Genomic DNA, 27,738 nt, shown 5'->3' with positions numbered 1-27,738 from the left:
ACCTGAGCCTTAAGTGACTTCCCAAAGAGCTTGTGGCCAAACTGAGAAATTAAAACAGATCCTACCCAGTCCCAGTCCACCTCTTAACCAGGGCACAATTTGCCCTTCCATACCTAGGTTCTTACCCCAGAGAGCTTATTGAAACAAACTTGCAGGAAATCAAAGCCACTATTGCACAAATATGGAAGGATTTACACACACTGCTTGGGAAGTCAACACCTCCTGCTCTACCTCACCAGTCTGCTCCCCTATGCCATCTGACCCAAATTATATCAGATCCAAGTCCTGCTTCCAAAAAAAAAGGTCAGAGCCAGGCTCCTAAGACTCTCCTGGGGGTTTCCAAGTTCCTGTATTAGCCTTACAGTTCTTAAAAGGACAACATTAAAAGGAAGTCCAGTCCTGAGGCCACTGTTAATCTAATAAACACTGGAATTAGATTTCTTCTCAGTGAAGAGGCTGCCCGCCTGATGGCACAAAGCCAACATTTAAATGCTACTGTTGCTCAGAGCCCTAAATTAGTTTTGGATCTGGGGAGTTTGCCTTGAGCTACAGCCAAAAGAAACATAGGAACTGGAGGGAAATTTGTTAAACGTTAACAGAGCTGCAGGAAAGGACTACAGCAGGACTAGTAGGTGGTGGGGAAGAGGAAGAGAAGCCACAAATGAACAGCAGAAAAGAAACAAGAAGACATGGGAAGTGACCAACGAGTAAGGAGATTTTTGTATAGAAATTACTCTCCCCATGCCTCCCTTCCACATTCAGCTGCATGAACAGCAGACTTTTTAAGTCCCACTTGCTCACAGGGTTTTCTGCACTACAGTAGTTAACATCTACCTTCCTATCTCCATGTTCAAAATACAGAACAAGAATCTCAGGAAACTGTCATTCCTGATTCCTTGGGCTACACTGTTTCTGAGTTACCACAAAATTGTCATCCTTAGTCAGTTGAGAGTGAGTGAATATCTCCAGTACCCCTTGATAGGATCTCAAGAGATCCCATATTCTCAAGGGGAGTGGTACACATCTGTCTGCAGGAAGAACTTTTGCAGCAGTCTCTTTTTCATGAACAGGATGCAGTGAAAATTATGCAAGATCCTGTCTGTTCACGTTGTTCTTCATTTTACTGATGAATTGTAGGACTCAGCATAATGCCCTTCTTCCTTGATCCCAACACAAATATCTACGTGGAGAGAGTTTAAAGACCATGTTTTGACTTTTCTTTTCGTTTCCCAACAGGAAGTGAGCATGAAGAGTCCCCCATTTGACAGCTGCTTCCTGTGAAGCCAAGCATTGTGAATGAAGTGACCAGAGATGTAGGACAAAAAAAGGAAGATAAGCAACTTCTACCTCAGAAAACTCCTACGACAATGTGACCTGTTTAGTGGATGAGTGAAAGGCTCTGGATGTTATCTACCTCCTCTTCAGTAAAACATTTGACACTGTTTCCCACAGCATTCTCCCAGGGAAACTGGCTGCTCGTGGCTCACATGAGTTCACTGTTCACTGGTTAGAAAACCAGCTGGATGGCCGGGCCCAGAGAGTGGTGGTGCCTGGAGTTACACCCAGCTGGCAGCCGGTCACCGGTGGTGATCCCCAGGGCTCAGTATCGGCCTGGTCCCATTTATTGTCTTTACCAGTCTGGATGGGGAGATCAGGCACAGCTCAGGCACTTGCAGATAAGTTGGGTGGGAGTGTTGATCTGTGGGAGGGCAAGAAGGCACTGCAGAGGGATCTGGGCAGGCTGGATCATGGGCCAAGGCTGATTGCATGAGGTTCAACAAGGCAAAGCGTCAGGTCCTGCACTTGGGTTGCAACAATCCCACGCAGCGCTACAGGCTGGGGGAAGAGTGGCTGGAAAGCTGTCCAGCAGAAAAGGACCTGGAAGTGCTGCTCAACAGCAGCTGAACATGATCCAGCTGTGTCCAGGTGGCCAAGAAGGCCAGTGGCATGCTGGTCTGGATTGGCAACAGTGTGGCCAATAGGACCAGGACCGTGATTGTCTCCTTGTATCAGCACTGGTGAGGACACACCTGAAGTGCTGTGTCCAGTTTTGGGCCTCTCTCTACAAGAAGGACACTGGAAGTGCTGGAGCACATCCAGAGAAGTGCAATGATGCTGGAGAAGGCTCTGGAGCACAACTCCAATGAGGAGAGCTGAGGGAGCGGGGGGTGTTAGCCTGGAGAAAAGGAGGCTTGAGGAGACCAAATTTAACTCCCTGAAGGGATGTTGTAGTGAAATGGGGGTCAGTCTCTTCTTCCAAGTAACAAGCAATAGGAAAAGAGGAAGTGGTCTCAAGTTACACAAGGGAAGACCTAGTTCAGATTTATGAGGAAAAATTTCTTCACCAAAAGGGTTGTCAAGCATTGGAACAGGCTGCCCAGGGAAATGGTAGAGTCACCATTCCTGGAGGTATTCAAAAGGCATGTAGACATTGTACTTAATGACATAGTTTAGGGGTGTGCTTGGCAGTACTTGGTTAACAGTTGGACTCATTGATCTTAAAGGCCTTTTCCAACCTTAACTATTCAATGAATTGGAAGGAATGAGGAGCTTTAGAGAGCAAAAAGCAACCCCTCTGTCATTTTCCCAGAGCCCACAAAGGACCTTTGTTTGCTCCAACCGTATCCCCACTCTTTCCACTTCTCTACAGAAACATTTCCAAGCCAGTGGGCACACATGTGCACAGGGTGCTGCAGAAAAAGATAAAACGACTGGAGAGCACACTCATTAGAGGACTTATGTGCCATCCTTTACTGTGCCACACTTGAAGCTGAGCATTGCTGGGGGGCAAGAGCATCTGTCCCCCACCAATCTCCTCGCACTGCAGCACAGAGACCTCTTTCAAAGCTTGAAGAGTCTATTTGAATAAATCATCTGTGCTTCTCAACAGAAGCAAGCTACAAACAGGGTATTAAAAAAGAGAATGAGCAGAGAGCATTGAACCATGTCCAGACACTAAATCAGATGAGCAAAAAAATAGGTTAAAGAAAACCACAAGTACCACAACACGGATTTTTTTGAAAATTTGTAAAATTAAATCAATATATAACAGAAATGAGTTTTTAGTCCTAGAAAGGGGTTTCTAAGCATTCTGAAATTCCATCCTATCATTGCTGAGACAACATATATCCAAGCTGCCATCCACTTTGCACACCAGTCCCCAAATTGAGCTCAACTTCAGCTTTGTTCTCACACACATTATAGCATTCCTTTATATACTCACCTGGTATTTATGCTCTTCGTGTTTCTACCAAGTTCTTTTGCAACATTCCCCATGCCATCTGTGGAACTTTACAGGTCTCTTTGCAGAATTTTTCCTACTGCAGCATTCAGGATTGCAGAGAAGCAAAGACAGATATGGGTGGACAAGGGCTACTGAATTCTGCAAAACTATTAAAATATAGCTAGTAACATTTGAGCAAACCCTCATACATTCTCTCCATGAACAAAATGACCCTAAACCCTATTTTCATTCTCCAGTCCCTTGTCTTTCATGAGACATAGTCTGTTTACAGGTCTCCTGCTGTGCACACAACTCCTTCCTGAAATGACAGAAGTCCTGTCTCTCACAAACACGTATACACACACTGAGCAACGTTGACTCTGGTGAGGATCCCCCTCCCCCATTTGCCTTGTAAAGGGTTAAGGCCCAGTCATCACATGCTGGTAGGCTGACAGCTTTATGTCTAATGTCTGTGTGGGTTTCAGACTCTGCCTTTAATCGGGTTCCATTGCAATTAATCAGTGGGTTTCTTTATAAGAAAAAAATAATAATAATAAAAAACGGCGAGCATTCTATTCAACCCAATTCAATCTGTCCAGCCAAATCTCACGACCAGCTGGAATGCCCCTTTCCTAGCCTGCCCAGCAGGATGCCCAAGAATGGCGTGTGAACGTTTCTCTCTGCTCCTGCTCCAGCGTTAAAATGAACAATAGTCCCTGCCAGTGTCATTCTTCAGCAATTCATCTCTTCCTGTCGCCAGACTCTTTCGTTCCTTCTTGCCCCTTCCACCTTTTTTGTATCATAAACAACAGCAGATCAGCAGCAATATAATAAAATAAAATTGTATTTACTTGGGAGATTTGAGGGAAGGGGCAAGAAGGGGGTTGAGAACAGCAAGAGGCCCCCACCCCCCTTCAGCAATGAAGACACCAAAAGGGAGCGTTCTCAAGCCCCAGCTGACCTGCTCCGCTCCACGCCTGGTTTCCCTGCTGCAAGGAACATCAAATTTGCCAGGGGGGCCATAGGGGGGGACAGGGCCCTTTTCTTCTAGAGGATGTTGGAACTGTAATTACAGAGAGGCAGTTTCCGGAGGGAAATTAACATGGATCTCAACTCATGTTCCCTGTGTTTTTCATCTGCAGACCTGTGGCCTTTACTCAACGCTCTCATTCAACAGGGAATGGGTCAAAAGAGACTGAAAGAGGCTGCAAGCACAGCATTACGAGAGACCTGGACCTTCTCTTCCTGCAGGAGCAGGAAGAGAAAGGAACTGCTATGGGACAAGGCCAAGCAAAAATATTGTATTATATACAAATACAGCCCTCAACAGAGGAACAGTAGTGTAATTGAATGCATTGAACGGTCCATGAGGATAAGCAGAGGTAGCAGTAAACACCATACTAGGAGACACACCCCCAACACCAGCTCTCCCTCCACAGAAAGGAAATGAGGGGCCAAGGCCTGGAAGATTTTAGTAAATTTCGTCTCACAGGTGTGAATTTAAAAGGGTTGCTTCCCGGTAGGCAGAACTGAGCAACAGTCTAGCAAAAACAGTATCTTATGCAGCATGCTTCAGAAGAAAAATCCAGCTGTTACTGATTACACAGAACATTTAAAATCCATTATAAACAAATTAGAAAAAGCTTTAATGAAATCCCAGAATTAAATTCACCTGTACAGCTTCTGCACTGTTATGGCAGCACACAATCTCCATATTGATTGCAACACAAATTCCTGAACTCAATGCACAGTTATTATATTGTATTCATCACCAGAACAGTCATGCAATCCATAAACACAGATTCACCTTCATGTCCTACTTCTTTAAATGGTATCATCAGCTCTGTTTTCTAAACCTCTGACAGAGTCCCATGACAGAAACCCAAGTGTACAACTTTTTTCCAGGTCTCCAACTTGAAAAGCCAAAGAATGGTTTGCAGAAGGGTTGGATGCTTGTAAAACGCTACAGAAGGAAAGGGGAGTAACACAGGTGATATGAAGGTAAAACAGAGTGCCAAACAGGTCAGCCTCAGGCCTCTCAAACTAGCAAGTCCCCTTTTCCTAAGAAAAAGGATGGGCTACAGAAAAGAATGTGAAAGACAAAAGTTGCTTTGTGGGTGAGCCACTATAGGAAAATGGGGCTTGGGAGTAAAAGGTACAGGCTAGATGAGCTTGGGAGATGAGGTACAGGCGTGAATGAACTAGATGGAGGCAAAGAGAGCATGAGGCAGAGTGTCCCATCTGACAACCACTACCCAGAACCATCCTTACACATACCCACATTCCTTCATTTCCTTCTGTCTCTTAACAAGCTTCCCTACTTCTATAATCTTCAATTGTCTTCTGCCACTCCTTCGTCCTAAACTTTACTGGTTTCTTTCCTCCCCTGAAAAATGTCCATAAATTCAATCTCAGTCCAAATCAGATGCCAGCACAATCACTTTTCTCTCTATTCCCACTGAGAACAAATATACAAGTTAAGGCCAGGTCCACACTGATGGCAAAAGAATAGTTCTTTTCCATCTGGATCACTTAGCTACCAAAAAAGTTAATCCTTTAAAATTACCTGCAATAATGTGACCAGGCAGACAGGCTGTATTATTTGGTATTTGACAGCACACAGCTGCACTGGTTTTCCATGTATCCTTTGTGGGATGATAGACTCAGCTCTCCATGCTATTTCTTGCATTGCAACACAATCTTCAACATTGCTTTGTGACACACAGAAATAGCCTCCTGCAGCTGCCTTCTCCTCCTCCTCCTCATGGCCTGTAGGTCAGCAAAGAAGCCCTCAGCCCATAGAGCAGCCTCTCAGAAGGCACTCTCTGGACCAGAGCTCCTCTGGTGCCCTTCACACAGAGCAACAACTGGAGCAGAGCTCCTGGGTAATTCAAGCCTCTGTGACTGGACAGTCAATGTCCACCACAGTGAGCATCAAAGAGGCTTCTGCTGCTGGGAGGGTTTTTAACTCTTACTCGGCACATACAAATACTGATTGAAAGTTTTTAAAACATTAGAAATGTTTGAATATTTACCAAGTATTTGCAACTCCACTATTCATGGGTTAATTTCAGACACCAAAGAATCCTTAAGCTTCTTCTGGTTTTGGATTGGACTTTTTCCTTTACTTTTTTTTTTTTTTTATTTCTAGAGTATGAGAGGCTCTCTAACGTTCTCCAACTTTTCTGTACTATGGCAAGGTTTTAAACACGGAAGGGGGAAGCATTCTCCATCCTTATTCTCCAAACTTACCAAATCATGTCTAACTGAAGTTACACAGACACTTATAAGGAGAAACTCTTCTCTCTCTCCCTCAAGTTTCAGCCAGGAAAGTTAGGAATTGGTGACACTTTAATCAACTGCAGGAGAGAATCAGGCAAGGACTGGAATAGGCTTGGCTCCTAATGCCCTAACTCCTTTCCTACATATCATCCCTGCTCTGCTCCAGAAGTATCAGGAACTTCCTCTGTAATACCCAATTCACTAACACAGTCAAGCTGAACTCAAAGTGACTGTTCTCAACTTGTGCTTAATTTAAAGACTTAGGCTTCTACTTCAGTTCTCAGGACAAACTGCTCCCAAAATCTTGTTTGTTTTTCCAGCCACATTAGTTGGACTAACTAAAGTGGTTCTCTTTCCCGACAAGCCTTGCCTCACTACTAGTTGTGATGTTCCATGGATAGAATGCTTCTACAAACACTATATCATCAGTAATAGAAAACAATGGTGCAGTCACCAGATGCTAGTGAGGGTAAAGGTGCTTGAACATCTACATAAAGACAGATGTTATTCTATGTTCTTTTTACTCAGCTCCGTATTTGGCCTATTAGGAATTTCCTCCTACAAATAAGGATTCATATTCTGTGCTCATCTTCAAATTAAAGGCAAGGATATCCCTTATTTAAAAGCACTGGTTATATCTATGCTAAGAACTTTGCTCTCAGCTTTACCATTGCAGTGTAGTCTTGCTCATCCTGCATGTGGCCTTGGACAGAGTCCAGGAAGCTCAGTCTCCACATGTGCAGACCCTAGTTATGCTCAGTGTGAAGCATCTGTGGAACTATGACCTTAGAGCAAAAGTATTCTGTGTTCTAGGAGAATACTGACACAGGTAAGCACCTCCTGCCCAAATTTAATTTCTGACATAATACATCTGGAACAAGGATTATGCTTCTGGTAATATTCCTACAGTAACAGAAACATCAGGTCTAAGATGGCATTTGAACCTTTAATACACATGCAACACATCTTAATTAATGTAAGAATTTAACTCCAAACTGTAGGAATGCCAAGCTTGCTGCCATCCCTGCAGAGGTGGAAAGCAATGTTTAAAGGACGTGTCCTGGCTAATTTTTCCTCATAATGCAACAGAAAAGTGGGCTCACATGATCTCTTCTTGGCCCAATCAAGCAGTTTCATGTTGCTTAGTTATCTCCACTGCAGCTTTAGAAACAGGAGACAAAACCAGCATATCAATATGAGCCTACATGTCGATCCCAGGGCTACAGCAGTGGGTTTAAGCAACATCCAAGGCCAAAATTTATCAGACAGTGAAGGTGAAATAATTTGCTTTAAAGAGATATCACTTTTCTGATTTCTTCCAGTCTTGAGCTGCGACCCAGATCAAATGAACTAGAAACTGAGAGGTAATTCACAGGTAAAGAGAGAATAGGAAATCAAGCACAAACCCTACAGAACAGCTGAGCAGAAATAAGCTAGACATAACACAAAAAAAGGCTGTACTTTCAGTCCACACCAACACTTTGGATTAAACTACACAGAAAGGGCTTGTCAGCTATGCTTCCTTCTTAAAGAAAAACAAAAAAACTAGACTGGCAGAGCTGAAACCACTATGCACTGTCTGCCTTAATCTCCTTTCTCCTTCAGATCCAACAGTGATGGCCCCCAAACCCTCTCTAGCTTTAGCACAGATGCTGACAAAGGTTCCTTTTAGAAGCCTGGACCACAGAGGCCAGAGATAAATCCGTCCACCCACGTATATTTTTGTCTCCTTCGCATATACAAAATTTCATTCACCCTCCTACCTCTCAAACCCATCTCACCCTCCTTCCCTCAAAAGCGATTAAGGAAAAGCTGTAGAAATATTTGCCCAAAGCTGGAGCCAGTTGCTGGGCCCAGCTGCATTGTTGGTAGGAATACACACAGCAAACTTTCACTGTGAGGAGCCCTGCGGGACTCCAGGCACTTCGGGGAGGCTTTGTGAGCCCAGCTCTGCATGCACTAGCCAGGCTATTGTGAAAGGGAAACAGAAAAAAGTGTTACAAACCCCAATGCTCTCCCACTCTCGTCTCCCCCCACCTCCCCATGCGCCCCCCTTCCACCAGCCGCCACCTTCCCCAAGACAAATCGAGAGGGGAGGGGGCCACTGATGAAGAGACTGAAAAGGTTTCCTCAGTTAGATTTAAGGCAACAAGTCAGGGCTGCAAGGAGTCCTTTATCCACCAGGGAAGCCTCCCACTGCTCCAGAGCTGGGCCGAGCGGGGATCCTGGGGGCCAGCTTTCTGAAGGCTGCCATTGATTTGTCACTGATGATAAGTGAGGCCGGAGTCGTTCCCACCATCGCCTGCAGAGGGGACGACTCCCACAACGCCCGGCAGGGGAGAGGGGCGGCAAATGAGGAAATGCAGAACCCAATGGTTGAAAAAATCCCAAATGGCTATTTTTCCTCTAACGAGCTGCAACAAAAAGGCGCAACCGTGCTGAGACCAAGGCAGGGGACAAGAGACAACAGTGCACAGGGGCAATGCAGTCACTCATCAGTGGACAAACCTTCCCCATGGAGAAAGAGCAGGGGGGATTTCTTCAGCCTCAGCCTCCTAAGGGTCTCACAGTGCCAACTCGGTCAAACAATATTCCTTCAAAACCTCTCCAGCTGCTCCCTTGCCAATTGCTTTTAAACCTGTTCTATTTACATAGAGACACTCTTCTCTCAAGCACATGCTGCTGGAAACTCGTTCTTCTGCTTTTTGGGAGGGGAAATCTTTTCTCACAGTACTAAATAAATGAGAGAGGCTAATGAAGCACCATGTCTAAAAGGTGAATTCCCAAAGCAACAGGAGATCTTAAAGGAGCACCAGAGCTCCCCCAGGGAACATACAAATAGAGCAGCAGCTGCCTGGGCAAGACCAGATGCAGATGGGTGAACTGAAAGCAAGACAAAAGGTGGAGGGGGAGGAAGGCTGAAAGAAAAAAAAAAAAGAAAAAAAAAAATCAGCAAAAGAAGTAATGATCCTTGGCCTTTCTGATGTAACTAGTTAGGAAAAACCATCAGAACTGGTTCAACTTGCATTACAAAATGTCTCTCTTGTGCTTCAAGACATGGAGGAGGTTTAGGAGTAAATAGGACACCTTCCTTTCCTTTCCCTGCCCTCAGCAAAAGCCCCCAGCTACCTTCTGCCCTGGCCAGGCTGAGGCACACAGGCCTCGTAACACGGCCTGAGGAGCAAGAGGCACAGCAACAGAGGGAAAAGAGAGGCACGCCTGCAGCTTCCTTCTAGTTCAATCAGACTAGAGCCAGCATCCAGAGGATCTTATCTGGCAATACATCACCTCAGGACACTTGTGCACAGTTCCTAAAGCTCCAGTTTATAACCCAGCATGCTAAAATAAATGAAAGTTGTCAGGCTGTAAATTGTGACATTCAGCAATATTTTATCTCATATTCAGCCACTGAGAGGCACAGGGCAGATCACTGGGAGTAGTAATTATTTCAGATATTCTACTTAGAATTTCCTGGTATACAAGAGAGTACAGCCTCCATGGACCCTTTAGCTGGGGATAAGCACAATATCAGAACCTTAACTGATAACATCCAGTCCAAAAACTTCACGAGTGTAAACATTAAAAAAAAAACACCAAAAAAACCAAAAAAAACCCCAAAAAAAAAAAAAAACAAAAAAAAAAACCAAAAAAAAAACAAAACAAAAAAAAAAAAAAAAAAACCATCCAAAACCTCATTCATATTTGGGAAATAGCCAGCAACCAGTGAGCTCAAAACACAGGTTTAACATGCTTCTTTCCAGAAATATTACACTCTAACCAAGCAGCCACATCCTAAACCAAACAAAGCCTTTGAGTCCTGAAGTGCAACCCAATTAAAGCCCATTAAAGACCTCAGCCTCCCAATGAGAGAGGACTAAACATCTCTTGGCTTGATGAACTAACCACTCAGACCATTGCCACTGCTTGAGGACCTGCAAACAGGCTTATGTCCAGTAAGACCTCAACTTGCACACCTGAATAATCTCAATAGCTACATGAGAAACAGGATTCACAAAGCCAGTTTCAGATGGATTCGTCTCTTAACAGACAATTTTGATGCATCTGTTGCCAAATGGAGGGAGGGGATTCTTTCATGTCTAACAAAATGCAAACTCATGAGGAATCTTCACCCACAGCCAGGTTGCTCCTGTGGTCCCTTCCCTTTATTGTGCTGCCTGTTTTCATAAAACTTCTGTTCTCTGGGACCAGTTTTTTTGGGTGAGAAGATATGCACACATATTGAAATAACCACTGCTTCCATACAAAAGCAGGCTAAAGATGCCTGCAGATTTTTCTCATGAGAATAGTCTGTATTAATAATATTATTAAGAAGTGCTTCTGATACTACTTCCTGGAGCAAGTTCCAGGGTTTGAAGTGCCTATCCAAATAAAAGATTCCTCATAAAGCTCAGAAACCATTTAAGCAGACACATCATTCAGCCCTGGAAGAAGAATTTTTCCCTACTTGAAAAGTTTTTAAACTCTTCTGTGTCCCCCATGCAAGCATACTTCCTTTTGCTAGAATGATCTCAGGGCCAAAACCCATGAATAGACTGTGTGATGTCTCTTGTCTTACAGATGCACTTACCACAATGACTCAAGAGCAATTTTCCTTCTGTTATTCCACCATACTTTGGGGGGTAGAGTACAACAGACAAATTAAGTTGATTCAGGCTTTTGAGCCAATTTGTGGGCATTGCAATACAATATTATTCAGCCAAATATAGAGTACTTCCTCTGATCAAAGAGCAACCCAAGCCCATCAGTGCTAAAAATGCTACCTAAAATGACTGGATAACTGTAGAGAAGTGACAGAACACAGAGCTATGTGTCTACCTGTAGCAGAATTTTACCTCCAGTAATTACAGTCTACCTTGAGAAGTTCTTGGGAGTTTTTTCGGTTGAATACAGACTTTTTTCCCCTCTCTTTCCACTCCTAAGTGGAGGAGATATTATTTTCAACAGTTGTGAAGTAAAATTACCTTTTTTTCAGTCAGGAAGAAAAAAGAAAAAAAGAAGTATTTCTGAGGGGGGGAAAAGGCCCTAGTGTGCAGTTTGTTTCTTGACTAAATTTGCTGAATTTTTCTGGTACCTTATGCTACCATTCTCAGACACAGTAAGAACATAACATTTATTCCAATGGATCATTCTATAAGTAAGAACATCTGGTACATTTGGACCTTCAGCCAAACAAGCCTTGACGAGTCAAGATCAGGTCAGCTTAAGTCACAGTACCCAATTAAGCTACACAGCATTACCGTCATGACAGCATCCATCTCAGCTTCAGAGCTCAGTTAGCTTTCCCATTTCCTGGCCCTTTATTCTGAGACTGAATGTGGTCCACTAAGTCCATATTCTGAGAAGCTTGCTTGGAGTTTCGTTACCCTCCCTTCATTTTTTCACTGTACAAACATGCAATTTGATAATGTGGAATTACAAATAGCAACAGCCTTTGCCCCTCCTTAAAACTGCACAAACACTCTGCAAACTGAATACACACATGATGATTTAGGTATTAGGTCATCAGAGGAAGATACCTGTTTTCCATGGGGAAGATAAAATTTTTGGCCCTTGATGCTGTAATCTAGTTTCTTGATTTCTTTCCAGGTATCCCTCTGAATCAAACCTTCTGTGCACAATAAGCAAAGGACAGAAAGCAGTCTTGATTTAAATATAGTTAAGTGTTAACACAAGTCTCAGGCTCTCCAGAAACACAAAGATGTTTGCTCAAAATGAGAAAGAAGACTCAGGATGGTGATTTTACATCCATCAGTTGTCCCACCCTAAAGAGCTCTTAGCCCTCCTTCTCTTACTGCCAGTCCTACAACCCCATAAACTGGCATAGTTTTGTGCAGTCTGATAAAAAAACAGATGAGTAAAAGCTATGCAGTGGGCAATGAGCTTCAAAAAGATGCAGATTTGAAGGATCTTCCAACTCCTCCTCACCCAGCCCAGTTTGATTCCTTCTGTTGCTTCACTGCTTGCAGAACCATGGCCTCAGAGGCAAACTGACAGAAGAAGTTGGGGTCATTTCCTGTTTAAGGCTTTAAAAATGTATTTACTACAGTGGGTCATGCGTGACTTTCTTATTACAGTCTGCTTACCAAGTGTTTGTACATTTGGAAGTAGGATAGACATGCTACTGTGCTGAAAATTCTTATGAAAAGGAATAAACATAGGGAATTAGATCATTCTACACTTGAGTAAGTAAATGTTTAAAAATGTAACATTCTAATCTGGGAAAAAAACACTGACTTTAGCGTACAGAAAAAAAACCAGCTATTAAGCAACCAGTCACTGTGGTTAACTTCTTTACCCTCAAAAGAAAAAAGCCTGCAGACTCCAAAATAAAATTGTCAACTATCCTGCAAGAAAAGTAAAAAAATCCCAGACCTAGCTGTTAGCACACCTGACTCAACAACCATAGGGAATCTTCATGTAACAGCTTGAAAAGATGGCACTCCCAATCCAAGTTCTGTACAGCAGATCTCCAGGGGGTGTGGGGAAAAACACTTGAGCTATTGGGTAAATACAACCACTGGAGCCAATTACACGTCTACAGAATTCTACCCAGCAATCTAGCTTGCTGCTACAAAGCAGCAACAAGGAACACTTAATTTTTAGGTGAAGTTGTCAACAGCTAAACTATCCCAAGCCAGGAATCTAGGTTAAAACTTGGATTTCTAACCCAGACCAAGTTAAGCTTCTGTTCTTGACTTTTGTGATTACATTGTTAAATATCAATTTGCGATCCATCCTAAGAGATGCTACAGTCAGGATACGGGAAAGAGTGGAAGAGTCACAGACACAGAACAGATCTTTGAGAGCTGGGTTTAGATATGATGCTCCTCATTAGACTAGTGCCAACTGTTCATAGAATATGCTGGCAGATGACAGGAACATGCACGATCCAAGGCAAAAAGAGCAACTAAATCCTCTTAAGACGGACATTACATCTGAGAATAATTTTCACTCTCCCATTATCAGACATCAGACACAACAAGCATGTCTAATTGTGATAATCTTGCGTGCATTGTATCAGAAGGGGAAAAAGAACAATTAGAGAAAGGCAGCTTCAACAAAAACAATTAGAGAAAGGCAGGAAGAAGCATCACCATACAGACTAAAAGGCAAAGCTTAAGTGAAGCCTCTATTTACTACGTTAATTTCATTGTGGGTATTTTTTCTCATTATTTCATACATCTGTCAATTTACTACATGCAGAAATTAATTCTTCAGAGAGGGGATTGTTCATATTGTACGTGCATGCTGCATGTAACACTGTGAAGCTCTGATTTCCATTGGAGTGAATCTTGACGTGATCCAATTGACAATTCATGTGTAAGATTCATCCTATGTACATCTTCCCCTTCAGCCTGCCACATATTCATTCAGGGAGAACAGGAATGGCCATTTAGACAGCTTATGCTTTCCCACAGCTAGCTCTGTCTTCCCGTGACTAAACAGACACTTTGCATCACCACTGCCACTTCCACATCTTGGCTTGGGAGGAGAGTGGCTTGTGCCTTCTTTTGTGTGCATGCCCAGGCTGGGCTTGTGAAACCTCATCATCACACTACATCAGTGGAGAGTGGTGGGGAGAGCAAGCAAAACTCTAATCCAGAGTCTGCAAATAAGTGTCAAAAACCAACTCTCTGCCAGACATCAGCAATTTAAAAGGCAAGAATAAGGAAGAATAATCAAGGCACTAGCAAGGCGATAAAGCTTTTCATATTCAGATTGACAATTTCTCTGGCAACAACTCACAACTTTAGTCTGTGGTAGCCCAACTAAAATATTAGGTCTTTTCTTGCCACCCTAATGAATAGAAGTTTCCACCACAAAGGGCATCAACAATTAATGTACTGCACCATCTATATGTATTAATGTATTGCAACATCTATAGGTTGATCTTTCACCACACTTGGATGCTAATACAGCGCTGTCATACAAGTAACGATACAATGAAGAGGCTATGCTTATGTGAGCCACAGAAGCTAAATCCTGGTTTTGAATTCTCACCTCTCCTTGTTTCTAGGGAAGCCTTTCCAAATTACTATCAAGGCAAAGCAAAGAAGCAGCAACTCAGTGCTAAAAAAACGGCCGGTCTTGCCTCCCTCTGTCCTTCCATCAGGCCTACACTGATGAGCTCACTGAAGAGCAATTCACTTCAGTTTGCCAATACCACACAACCTGTGGTTTCACCATTCTGCAGGCCAGTTCTGTGACAAACCAACAAGCTGGACTGATTCACCCAGCAGATATCTACACAGACCTATCAAAGGGACAAGGGAGTGAGACTGCTCTCTGGGACAACCCACAGTTACACCAGACCAGGCGCAACAAGAAACCGCACCCCTGGGCCAAGGAGGCCCAGCAGCTAGAGGCCAAGCCACACACACTGCAGGCAGAGAAGAAGAACCCTCAGCAGTGACAACATCCTAGTATCCCTGCCAAAAAAATTTCTCTCAGAGAAGTCAAGTTTTACTAAAATAAAAGGGAGCAGGAGCAAAAACTCCTCTAATTCTGCTATTCCAAAACATGAGCGATATATTACCATAAAACTGTATTTTGATGAGAATATTTCCCAGAAAGCAAGGTTATACTAAAACCTACTCTGAATCAGTAACATGCCCTTGTAAGTCATTTGGAGCTGCATTCTTAGTGCCACCTGAAACAAGCTATGAACTGTGTCCAGGCAAACCAGACCTCCACGGTCCAGCCCACCCACTGTGTAATTGTTTTAAGCAATGTGTTTAATTTACCAAGTTTAAACAGGAGGAGAGGACTGAATTGATAGATATGAAAGAACAGAGGATTGCCAAAATGCAATTCATGATCAGTAAGTCATCTTTTTAGGATCCTTGCAAAAGACATGGATCTGAAGAAAGGCAAGTGGGTGATAACTGGGACAGTTGGAACATTGTTTATTTCCTGTTAGCAAAGACAGCAGTTCAGGCCTCCAAGGATAAATCAAATTTCTTAACCAGATGGAAGACATTTCATTTCCAAACATCATCCATACAACAATGGACCACTGAAAGAAAGGAGCCAAATCACAACAGCAACAAGAAAACAAAATTACTAGATTTTAAAGATGAGTTCTCATCAAAATTTGCACTTGCAAAGAGCCTCATGTTACATCAGAACTCGCACCACATCCCACCACAATCAATTCAGAGACACTTTTATTGGCAGAACAAGCTCTGCAAGTGTTACCCACATGTAAAAAGCAGCACGCTTGAGTTTCTTCCAGAAGTGGATTCAACATATGAAGGGCCCATCTCCACAGAGGTTTTAAGAGAAAGGGATACACAGAATGGAGTCCAAGTTTCAAAGAAGAACATTTTATTTATAGTAAGATAAATGTTCTTTGCTCTAATATATTTTGTCTTTTACTCATAAGATTATAAAATTTTCTTCTCAGCCTCTCCTTTTACTTCTCATTCCAACATTTATTGTTTATGGTATTCTCCCTGTATGCAAAGTGCAACCCAAATTGCACATGCCAGCTCAGTATTTGGTAGAATCTGACTTCACTTTCCACATTTCACTTGGCACTAAGTGCCAGCAGAATAACTTTGTACAATAACTTATGGCAGTTTAGTTGGCTAACAGGTTTGAACTTTTTTTTCTGCTATAGAAACTTGTGTTCTGGATTAGATTCTGACTAGTTTCTCATGTGAATTTTGGACGAAATTAGTTGCTTCCCAAGCCTCAAAAGGAGTGTCAAACCCCAGAAACAATGTTTTCATAGGCATGGATAGCATTTTCATTTGGTTTCAGCCTATGGCTCTCCTGTGCTATTAGGTGGAGACAATTTTTGCTGTTTCGGATAAGATTGCATAAAAAGAATTGGTTTTGCTGCTGCCAGGATCAGCAGTGGGAATCCTCCCAGTCCTACTCTATAGTAATCATTACACAGATCTCTAGATCCAGTAACTTCATGTCTTTGCATATCTGAAAATAAAAAAGTTTACCTCCCTTTGGTTACAAGGGAAGAACATTCAGAGCTCTGGAGTTCGTTCTTGTGGGAGTCAAATATTTAATTTACTCTTGATTAGTATAGGAGGAAAATCTCAGCAGTGTATTCACTTCTAATGGTTTGAACAGTTCAAACATGCCCTACTTGCTAGGGCCACTAACGCAGCCAGCACAGTCACACAAAGCCTTAAGCATGCAAAGGTTCCTGAGGCTCCTTATGGTGGGGCTGTAGAGGGTCTGTGCTGTCTACCCACCCCATCCCATAACAGGTAATATTCTCCTTAAGGAGCTACTGTCATTCTGCTCCTGTGAGCCAGTCCCCTTCTGCTTGTCTCTAAAGGGCATGGAGCCATAAAGCACATATGTTAGAGACTATGGTATGCAGCCTGCAGAGTCAGAAAAGCTGCCTCCTTAGGCTACCTGGTCTTCTAGGGTGTAACTCCAATGGCCCTCTGTCCTCACAACACTTCAAGAAGCAGCTTTAGCATTGCCACCACATTTAGTTTAAGATCTTGACATAGGATGTAAAGCATGTTGTTACAGTGTTGTTCAAGAAAAACCCAAGACAAACCCAGATAACACTCCATGCCTTCCCCAGATGACCCTGCAGGACCAATGCACTGCAGTACCTTAGCCAGCTAACGTAGGTGTTTTGGCAGCTGTCCCAGTCACTTAATCGAAGCCTGAGCTCACAGGCTGCTTTGCCCGAGCGCGTAAATCGAGATGTACATACCAAAGATGGCATCTCTGCCTCGCTCCCTTCCTTGCTCGAAGGCTACTGTGTGAGCATTGTTTATTTTTATCCTTCAATTCATGAACTGTACATAGGTCTAATTTGCCCTGTGTCTCCCATTATTTCTATATTGTAACTGTTAGCTTTTCACCTTGTGTACCCAATTAAGTGGGGGACTGCCAAGCATTTAAAGGAGGCAAGTGTCTGCCACCCCCTCTTTCTTGCCAGTCTGCTCTAAAGCATCATCACAAAAACTGCTCACAGGTCCTTTCTCAAAAAATAATCATCTGAGTTTCTCTTATTCTTCCATATTACCATCACCAAGTTTGCTTCTCCAGCACAACCAACCAAGAAAAGGTTACTACAGTGTATCACAGGAATTGTCCTCTTTTTTTTTTTTTAGACATTCCTTTAAAGCTTAAAAGTTTGCTCCCAAACGGGTAAAGAACTAACCATAACAAGGCAAGAAAAGAAGCACCAAAACAACACTCAACATTTTCTAGGGACAATTGACTGGAAAGCTTAAACCTAAGAGATTTACTTATTTTGTTTTAGTCTGGAATTTGCCCTAGGAGTAACAGAAGATTACAGCTCCTCCTCTTCCAGTTCACAGAAGGCAGATCACAAACGAGAAACCTCAGAGAAATAACAGGCTTCTCCTGTTAGTGAGCAAGCTGCTTCAAGCCAAAGGTTGTAGTCAAAGATTGCAGAAGTCCAGGAACACCAGGGTTCCTCTTGCTTGAATATTGGTAGCATAGAAATTATTCAGCGTAACTGTAAAGATGCAAAGATGACAAATCTGCCCTTCTGGAGGAGCTGAGGCACAGGCAGGGGATCCACCTGCTTCCCAGCTAAAAGAACCTAGTGCCTGGGAAAAAAAAAAAAATCAACAAAACAAACAACAAAAACAAACCCCCTAAAACTAACAGCTATCACCCAAAAGGCCTAAAGGTCTTCTCCAAAAGGCCTAAAGGTCTTCTGTTGTTTAAGGTAATGCTGATTGCAGGTCTGAATTCTTCCATACACTCAAAAATGCAGTGAACAAAGGCCTGCAGACAGTATTGACTCATGAGTGGTGACAGTTCAAACTGGAACACATGAGGTTACCACCCTTGTGGTGGAGACAACTGCTCAGCAATCAGCTCTTCATGACTCAACACCCTCCTGCAGCTGCTGTTCACTGCATCAGGGAAGAAGTCAGATGCAGAGGCAGCCTTCCCTAAGACAGCAAACCACATCAACCGGACAAATCTGTCCTTCCCAGCTTCCAAGACAATGCCCAAGAAAATTCCCTTCATTACTTCATCTCTGCATGAATACAGCTCTGAGCTCAACCTGGTCTTTCCTTGTATTTAACTTAGGTCTGTTTGCAGGCTAATGAGTATTGCTCTTAAAGAACTCCTGACCCAGTCTCTCACTTATTCCTGCATCATGCTTTCTAAGATTTAAACACTGAATACTTCTATTTGAGATCCATTACTAAAATGCAGGTAGTTCTCTAGCATTCCTATTTACCAATGACAATTCTCTCCTGTTTCTTGGCTATTAAAGGCTCCAGAATGGCAGCCTCCAATCTATCTCCCCTTTCCCATACTACAAACTCTCTAGATTTCTCTCACAGACAGACTTGTTGTGTTTTTCCTCATGCTAATAGGTACTATGCTGATTAAGGCCCTTTTTATAAAGGCAGCACAAATTAGCAGCATGTTCTTCAGCCACAAGAAGCTCAACACAGGCTTTTCAAGAGTAGCAGGCTTCAAAAATCACAGTGAAGAGAATACAGTCTTTGAGGCCTCAAAAACCTAATTTCTTAAATTTGTCGAGCTTGAAGAAGTCTGAATAACAAAGAAAGGACAGCAGTAAAGCTGGCTTCCTCCTAACAAACGCAGTTTTAATTCAGAGAATTATCCCACCTCCCAGTTCATCCTGAGAAGCCTGGAACAGAAGCAGGAAATTACAACCCCAAGACTTCTCTCTTTTTTTTTTTTTCTTCCCTGCTCTCAGAGTTGCAAAGAAAGGATTTGACTATTCAGCAGTTATGGAAATTCAGAACTAAAATTGGGTGGGAGCACAAAGGAGAAAAAAAAAAGAAAGAAGGTGTGTCTTTATTTTATTCTAATCCTAGATCCCACGAGACCGTTCTGATATACTGAATGGCTGCACCTTAAGCAAGAACCTGTCCCAGCACTACCAGCTGTCACCAAGTCAAATGAACTGACAGAGCTGGAGATTCAGGCTAAAGGAGCAGAGTGTGTATTTCCCTCTAACCTCGCACAGTCCCAGGATGCTCCTTACAAGCCTTTCAGAGAAGAAGGCTGAGAACATCAGGTGTCTGTGTTTTAACTGTTCACTATAGTGACTCACTCTTTCACACAGCAATTCTTCACGAGGAAGGGGAAGAGAAGTAGGCTGCTTTTCCAGGAAAGGAGCAATTTTCTGCCACCAGACTTACACTTGTTTCTATATCCAGACTTCTTACCAAACCCATAGTAACGTCCTATTCTCACTTGATTTTTTTGTCCAAGCAATTATCTCAAAAGTTCTACCTTCACACTTCAGTTCTGCCCTCCCAATTTCATACCCTTTTCCAGACAACACTGTCTGCCAAAATACCTTCTGGGACATCCCACTCAAAAATCCTTCCAGCTAACGTACTCCCAAGGCCGACAGTTCCATCACCACCTCTGTCTGCAGTGGTGGAATGTGGAATCTATCTCATGGGCTCACCATCACAGTGTTCTGCTAACAGTCTCCCTTTCCACCTCTGACTCCATTGCCAGGCTCCTAATATTTCATAAAATCACTCCATTAGGTCAGGGACTCTACTGTCACGGATTCCTAACAATTTGTCACATCATCCTTTAAAGCATTAGTAAAATAAGTCTTTCCGTGTCTCAGCAGTTAAATTATGCTCAATGCTCATCTTCACTTTCAAAATTTCCATCTTTTATCCTACCTAATTAACAACGCTTTCTGCCATCAGATCCCACATAATTACTCCACTTGGATTTCCTTACACGACTCTTCTGTTCCTTTGCCAGCTCAAGTCCTTGGCTCTCATTTCCAAAATGCCTATCTTTGCTTCTGTTAATATCTATACTCCTATATCCCTTTACCTTCTTCTCATGGTTTACACTACTCTTGCATTTACTTCCTCATCCTTATTTACACAGCTACCAGCTTTCAGTAGTCTTTGATGCCAACTCCTACCCAAAACCTCCCTCTATCATCATTCTAAGAAGTGATTGGAATGAAAAACTTTGGAAGCTTTTCCCATTAAATCAAAGCTAAAGGAAATTTAATTAGAAAGCAATACAATTTTAATATTGACCTTATCTATCCCAGTAGAATTATCATACCCCCTGATCCTTATCAGATGTCAGATGTCCAATTAAGCTATAAAGCCTTTGGGGCAAATGTAGCCCTTCCTTCATGTTACACAGAGCCACAGCACCTAGACCAATCCTTAAGTTAAGAAAAACACCTTGGAAAGTCAAAGAACTTGATTTTGCCAAGGGCAACACCACTCCACTGTGATTTGGAAATTACGAGAGAAGTTAAAAGTCCTCACTCTCTGAAAGTTCAAAATGCAAGAATAGGGTTCCCCTCAAGAGAAATAATGTTGGACCATGTCTGAGAGGAGCAGGGTACAGAATGCACTGAAAAGGTTTTTCCATGGTATCTCTAGCTCCTTCCTGCCTCAAATCTCCAAAGCCATCACTTATCCACTTCGAAACAGCAGGAGAGTCACTTCTTTTTTCCTCATCTCTCCAGAAGAAGCACAGCAGAAATAAACCTCGAGTGATAAATTATGCACCACTTTTGTGTGGCTGCCTCTTGGCCAGACGGGAAATTTTTCTCCCAAAGCCTTTTGTTTCCAGCTTTGATCCCAGTGTTGGATCCGCTCTGTTCAGCATGGAGGTGAAGGGAGAGCTGACACAGGCCAAGTTCAGGCTTACTGCAAGTCACAGTCAGATCTTCCATTAGCCTTCTCCCCTCCCCCTTTCCAACTGGAACTCTCCTTGAGTTTGAAAAGATCCTATTAAACATTTTCCAGAGGGCCTTACAGAGGATACATTATTTTGATGGATGCTGGGGCTAAAGGAGGAGGATTTCTAAGTACAGTGAAATAATGGAGTTTGTTCTAATGGGTTTAAGAGATGCCCGGGGGCACCAAGTAAGTTCCTTCTCTGCAAATCAAAAACACAGAAGACCAGAAAATGGAGCCGAACAACTGAACGCCAGGAAGCGGGGAAATCGGGCTCTATTTAACTGCTGCTCTTGGTTACAGCCAACTTCAGGCTGCTTGGAAAAACAGCACACACACATATCACTGGCACAAACTTAACAGGAGGAAACAAAGAGACAACAGGGGTCAAACTAGGGGTGGCAAGTAGGAGAAGGATGCAAGGCTGGGTCCCCACCCCCTACCAGAGAGTCGGATCAATTATCCTTGAATACTAACAAGATTTCTGATTAAAGAACTGCTGCTATGCAATAGAAACAGAAAGCTCCAGCAGCTGGGAGGGGCTGTCAGGCAGTAACAAAGAGACACAGAAGACTATGCCCTGCTAGGGCACACTGAGGAAGTCACCATGCTGGTAGCCAGGAGAGGGGTCTCCCCTGCCTGGAGTCATGATAACGTCTCACTGCTGGCAGATTTAACTTCAAGAGTAAAATTCCACCTTGACACTACAGAACATGGGGGCTGTTTTCAGGCAAATATTTTATTTACTGGAAGCTTTGCTGGACAACAGTTCCTTATACAACCTCATCATTACAGTACAGGAAGGTGAATTCTACTCTAACTCTAACCTATTCAGGGAAAAAATCTGGTGCTTTTTATTTCTGAGTTTTGCAACAATAGAAAGTTGCTATCAACATACAACAGCTTGAGAAACAAGATCTGCGCTGTCTTTGGTCATATACATTTTGACAAAACTCCAGCTAGCAGTGCAAACACTGAATATGCACCTACATTGCTGTCCTTTAATCTTAATGGTTTGTGACTTGCTGACTGGAGGCTAATACCAGAAGAACCTAATCACCTAAGAACCTCATGACAGACAAAGCTTCTGTTACTACTTTTCAACCCACAGGTGTGCTAACATGCTTATACCAGAATGCTTAATGCATCTCATGCCATCAGAATAGGGCTCATGATACTTCCATTCCCTTTTTTTCTTTATCTTCTATATTAAATTACCCAATTCCCTGACATGAGGAATTTCAGTCATTCACAATTCAGCACTATAAAATTCAACAAACATCAGCTCCATTTGATGTTAATAAAGTCTTTATGAAAACTTCTTTTCCTGCCCTTACACAGTGAGTCTCCTTTCATCTAGGGTCTCAACAGCCAAGGATATCTGCTGCTCACAGAAAGACTGATTGCAGCTCAAGAGTCCCCCAGACTAGATGCAAAGGCTGGAACACTTCAGCATCTATCAGACAGCTCTGCACAAAAGAGGCAAAAAAACATGCCTGGAAAGCTAAAAAACCCGAACATGAATTCACTCACAACAGGAGGGCAGTCAAATACTCCCAGGTAACAGTCCCAGAGCAACCAGGTATAAAGCATGAATAAACCACAAGTCTACAGAATAACAAGCTCCTGCATCCATATGCTTACTATCTTTAGTACAAGGAAATGGAAATCTACAGACAGAAGAAAGAAGAGATTCAAGGAGCATTACAGTGCCCAGTTTTCACTCAGTAGAGACAACAAAATCCCATAAAAGAGTAATACCTAACCTAACAGCAATGGCAAAGAACCATTGACACCACAGACACAAAAGTAAGAGCCTAACCACCAAGAACATGAGATTTGTGGATGACAATTACATTACTGTTTTTTGCCCTGCTTTGTGTGAAACACAGACAGTCACTAAATACAGTATACCATTTAAAGGTGTGGGTTTGTTGTATATCAGAGCTCCAGCTCTGGATGTTTTATCAGGTAAAGCCAGACACCTTAAAAGATGGTCAGCTTAAGTCTAATATATACCATCTGATTATGTAAACCCATATAACAAAACATCACAAACAGCTAAGCCACAAATAACGGAGGACTAGAGAAATTAAGTATCCACCTTTCTTTTATATTTCTTTTAATAACACTTTATTTACCAATTCACCCTTTCCAACAGAGTCAGTAAAATTTCTGTGGTTTTATGATCTTTTGACCATCAGCAAGAGAAATGTAAGTATTATTAAAAAGAGAAATAGTCACAAGCAGCAAAGGAATTCAATGAAGCTGCAGAACATGCACTTACTATATAAACCTATTTTTAAAACCTTGACTGGTTTTTAAGATAATATCTCTTTATCAGCTTTTATAAGTGTTATGAAGCATACATTCTATTGTGTTTGACTGTAAGTTGCATTCTAGGGCAAATGGAGTTGGCCTTCGGCAAGACAATTTCTACTTCACTTCCCACATTTACAAAACAAGGATAATATTTGCCTATTTCACAAGAGTGCACGAAGATTCAAGAGCACTATCAGACTACAGATCATTCTCACAGAATTAATGTTTTAACTATTTTTTAATGTTAATTTCACTAGTCTGGAGAGCATTTACAAGTAAAAACAAAATACAAATCACTTTGATTTCTTTTCTAGTTAACATACAGCACGTACTGTTTTCTCGTTTGAACTACAAACAACTGGATAACGTTTTTATCTAACCACTTTTTCCTTCTGTAATTTCAAGGAATACAATGTAGAAAAACAACCACCAGTTTTCTGCAATCATATTTTGCGGCCCACATGGACAGAATATCCCTTTTCAAGGTTCACAAGACATTCTGGAAATGCAAACACTTTATGCAACTATGCACCTATTAATTTTGCACCTATTAATATAAATTGCTGCATACACCCACACTTCCAAGACATAAGAAGAGTTTCTCTATTGCAGAAAACAGTGCTATAGCACACAACTGAAAGCTTCCAGAAAGAGAATATAAAAGAAAATTGGTTATATATACTAAATAAAACAGTTACACTAACTTCATACTGGAAGATTTATGCCATATGCTTTCCCACTATGTTTTAGTGGATGGAATTGTCAAAAGCAAAACAAAAAACCATCACTTGTCACCACCTGCAGCACATTGCTCGTCATTTTAGAAATACAGAAAAAACCATCACCACTCTGGAAAAAAAAATAGTCAAGATAATTCAGGGTGATCAAGAGATCTCTGAATATCATCCAAATTGATGATTCAGCAAACCCTGGCACTCTCAGCACACCCAGGAAGGACATTATCAGCTCCAAGTTGACAAATGGGTGCTTTACACTTGGCTAATAGCTGCAGAACCAACAGCAATGCCAGGCAGTTGAAACTCTGATTCCCACTGCAAAATATACTTCCACAGAAGCAATATGTTTAGGTTTCCAACTATAAAACATAGTCAAGATGTTTCAGAAGTGAAGCTCTGATATTAGCTATGTATTGTTCTGACAGAGCTCCAGGAGCCAAAACAGCAAACACATCAGCCAGACGGGTTCTGTGACATTCTGTATTTATACTAACACAGACCATCTTAACACCAGGTCCTTCTTTGCTCCAGCCACCAGCAGTGCTTGACATGAGCATTAAATTCCCTCTCTATACCCGTTTTTACCTGCAGTGCACTTTTCCAAGAGCTCAAGATACTTGCAGACCTCTTTTTTTGGTTTGGGGATTCTTTGGCACAGACTTATCCAGTTTGATCTGCCACTATCCACTACAAAAGAGTCAAAGGTCAGTCTTGCAGACTTGTTTGCTCTACGCTGTCCTGTACTGAGGCAGAGCAGTGAATGACCAGGAGTTTCTAACAGCTTACCTGTTCAGCATCACAACTTCCGTGAATGCTTTGTGACAGTTAAGCTGCACGCCACCCCTGCAGGTACTTCTAAGGGACAACTTGGAAAATTTTCTAGCTAAGTCAAAGAACACGGACTCATCACAAATTTTGGCATTTTCTCTGCCACCTCAATCCTAGTATCTCCTCATGTTTGTCCCTACTTTAAATAGAAAAAAGATTGTTCAGGAATTGTGTCCTTATTGCAAAACTGTGTCCTTATTTCCTCATATTTTGATGAAGGAAAGAGGATATTCACTTCTGGAAGCAGCTGGCACGTCCAAACATAAACTCACAGTCACCCGACAAGAGGATACAAAAGTGCACAAAAGTGCACTGATGGGAAAACTACTTGAAAGAGAAACAAACTGCCATAAAAAAAAGCATCCTAGAGACATCAAGGAACAACCACCTACTAGCAAACTTGCATTTTACAATCAGACATCCCCCACATGGCTGTTAACAGCCCAGACACATTAACTAGGAGCACCTGGGTAACAGCCAAAACAAAACACATCCAGATCTGTACCTACACTAAGATCTCTCTTTTAGATCCTTCTCACTCCTAGAGGGCAACTAAGTATCTGTGAGGCATGGGGGAACTCAAGTCCTTGTGGCTCCTAAAAAGCAGGCTTTCTGATACACGGCACTACAGCCCTCTAGTCAGTCTATCCAAGTTAGGTTAGCACATTCTTCAAAGCTGCCTGCAATTAGTTTTTTTGTTAGAAGAGAAATAATATTACTTGAAACCCAAACTTCCTATGATAGTGCCCCAGGGGCAATACTTGTAGAATGATGGAGGTCAGCAGCACTACTGCAAATGCTTCCTGTAATTTCAGAGTAGCATAGGAGAAAACGGATGGGTGAAATTATACAGCAGCTGCCAAAGCAGTGAAGGGAAAGAAATGAGGTACGCATCTCCTCTCACACCCCTCCCCCAAAAGCCTTCTAACTCTTTATAAACAATTTTGCGAACCGTTCGGATGTTTTCTTCTCCACCGGGCGCATTTGTAAAATCAAGAACCACGGCACAAGACCAAGAAACAGCAGATGTCAGTTGATAGAGCAACCACAAAGCTAAAGTTTTCATGGAGAGACTTGATGAGACTACCTCCCGGCTCGCTAGGAGCGCAGCGAAAGCCTCCCCTCATCACTATTTTTGGTACTCCTGCTCTGGCCCCACTGTGCCACGGCGCTGCGGGAGAACTCCCAGTCCCCGCCGAGGCGAGGCAGGTAGCCCGGGGCGCCGCCGCGGAGCCGGGCTGTACCTTTAAGGGGCCCGTCGCGGCGGGTGCGCGGCTGCATTCCTGCTCCGGAGCGGCGGCTGTCCCGACACGCCGGGCACGGCAGCCTGCGAGGCAACCTGCGCGCCCGCCCCGGCCCGGCCCGCCGCTCGCACCGCGGGAACAAAGCCCGCGCCCGCCGCCGCCAAACTTCCGCGGGGCGCAGCGGCCGCGTGGGCTCCGGGGCAGCGCCTCTCCGCGCCCCGCGCTCCGGCCTGCCGGGGCACTCCGCCGGCTCCAGCCCGCCGCGACACGGCGAAGGCGAGAGCCCCGCGTCCGGGCGCGGGACGGGGCGCGGACAAAGCGCGGCGGAGCGGAGCGGCGCAGGGCAGGGCAGGGCAGGGCTCCCCGCCCGGCGGGCGCGGGCAGGTGAGCGGCGCGGCCGGGCAGGGCTCTCCGCCCGGGCGCGGATCTCCGCCGCCGGGCCCCCCGCGCTGCCGCGGGGCAGAGCGTGCCGCGGCAGCCGCTTACCTCTGGAGCGGAGCAGCGCTCCCAGCAGCACCAGCAGGAGCTGCGGAGGCGCGGGCAGGAGACAACCCCCGCCGCGCCGCCTCATGGTGGCAGCGCCCCGGCCCCGTGCCCGGGCCGCCCGCAGCGACGTCGCGGGCTCCTCCTGCGCGGAGCACCCCGACACGACCGCCGCTCGCTCCGTCCGCAGCCGCGGCACTCCGGGGCCGGGGGCTCCCTCCCCGCTCCGCCCGCCCAGGCCCGGCCCCGAAGGAGGAGCTCTGCCGGGGCAGCCCCCGCCCCGCTCCCCCCAGCGCCGAGGCACTTCGCAAACTTTCGGCGAGGCAGAGGCGATCCGTGGCGGAGGCTCCGCGGCGAGACGCGCACCTCCCTTCCCCACCCCGAGGGGCCGTCCCCTCGGCGAGACCCTTGGGCTCGCCCAGAGCACCCCGGACGCCCTCAGTCCTTGCTCCTGGTACAGCTCCCTCGCCGCGGGCGGGGAAGCCTTTCCCAAAGCGGCTCCGGTGCTCGGGGCCGTCGGTGTCGGCTCTCCCTGTCCCAACTCCCGCAGCATCGCCAAGGAACATCGCTCCGGGGTCTCGGCTGCCCGGAGCAGGGCTGCCCGGTATCCTCCGGTCCCAGCCCGCTGCCACCGCTTCCCGACTTGTGCGAGCTTGCTGTACCCAGGACAAATCGCAGAGCCCTTCTCCCCCTCCTGTCCCCGTTTGCCAAACTCCTTCGAAAGGAAAACGTTCACGAGCCCTTTGCCCAGCATGCAATTTGCTACTTATGAGAAACGTCTGATTTTCCCCTCCGTTCGTGACAATATTCTGCTATTTGGTGTTTTCCTTATAGCCGCGGTGTCCGAAGACAGCTAACTACGTATGAATCTCAGGTACCCTAAAACAAGATGTAGGGTCGTTCCCTGCAGCAGT

General features: G+C 44.0%; 1 protein-coding gene across 3 annotated transcripts in view; it reads right to left on the bottom strand.

Annotated features, from left to right (window-relative positions):
• The window catches only part of LRP4 (LDL receptor related protein 4), an 84,292-nt gene extending 57,358 nt beyond the window's left edge, over positions 1 to 26,934 (bottom strand). For all 3 annotated transcript variants that reach the window (XM_063158951.1, XM_063158952.1, XM_063158953.1), the window contains exon 1: positions 26,828 to 26,934. In XM_063158951.1, the coding sequence (XP_063015021.1) occupies positions 26,828 to 26,912 (85 nt within the window). In that variant the 5' untranslated portion in view covers positions 26,913 to 26,934. The remainder of the gene's footprint in view (positions 1 to 26,827) is intronic.
• Positions 26,935 to 27,738: the final 804 nt, after the last annotated feature.

This window comes from Melospiza melodia, chromosome 6 (assembly GCF_035770615.1).
Source record: "Melospiza melodia melodia isolate bMelMel2 chromosome 6, bMelMel2.pri, whole genome shotgun sequence".
Taxonomy (NCBI): Eukaryota; Metazoa; Chordata; class Aves; order Passeriformes; family Passerellidae; genus Melospiza; species Melospiza melodia.
Note: the sequence above shows the minus strand (reverse complement) of the source record. Positions and strands in the feature narration are given on the sequence as shown.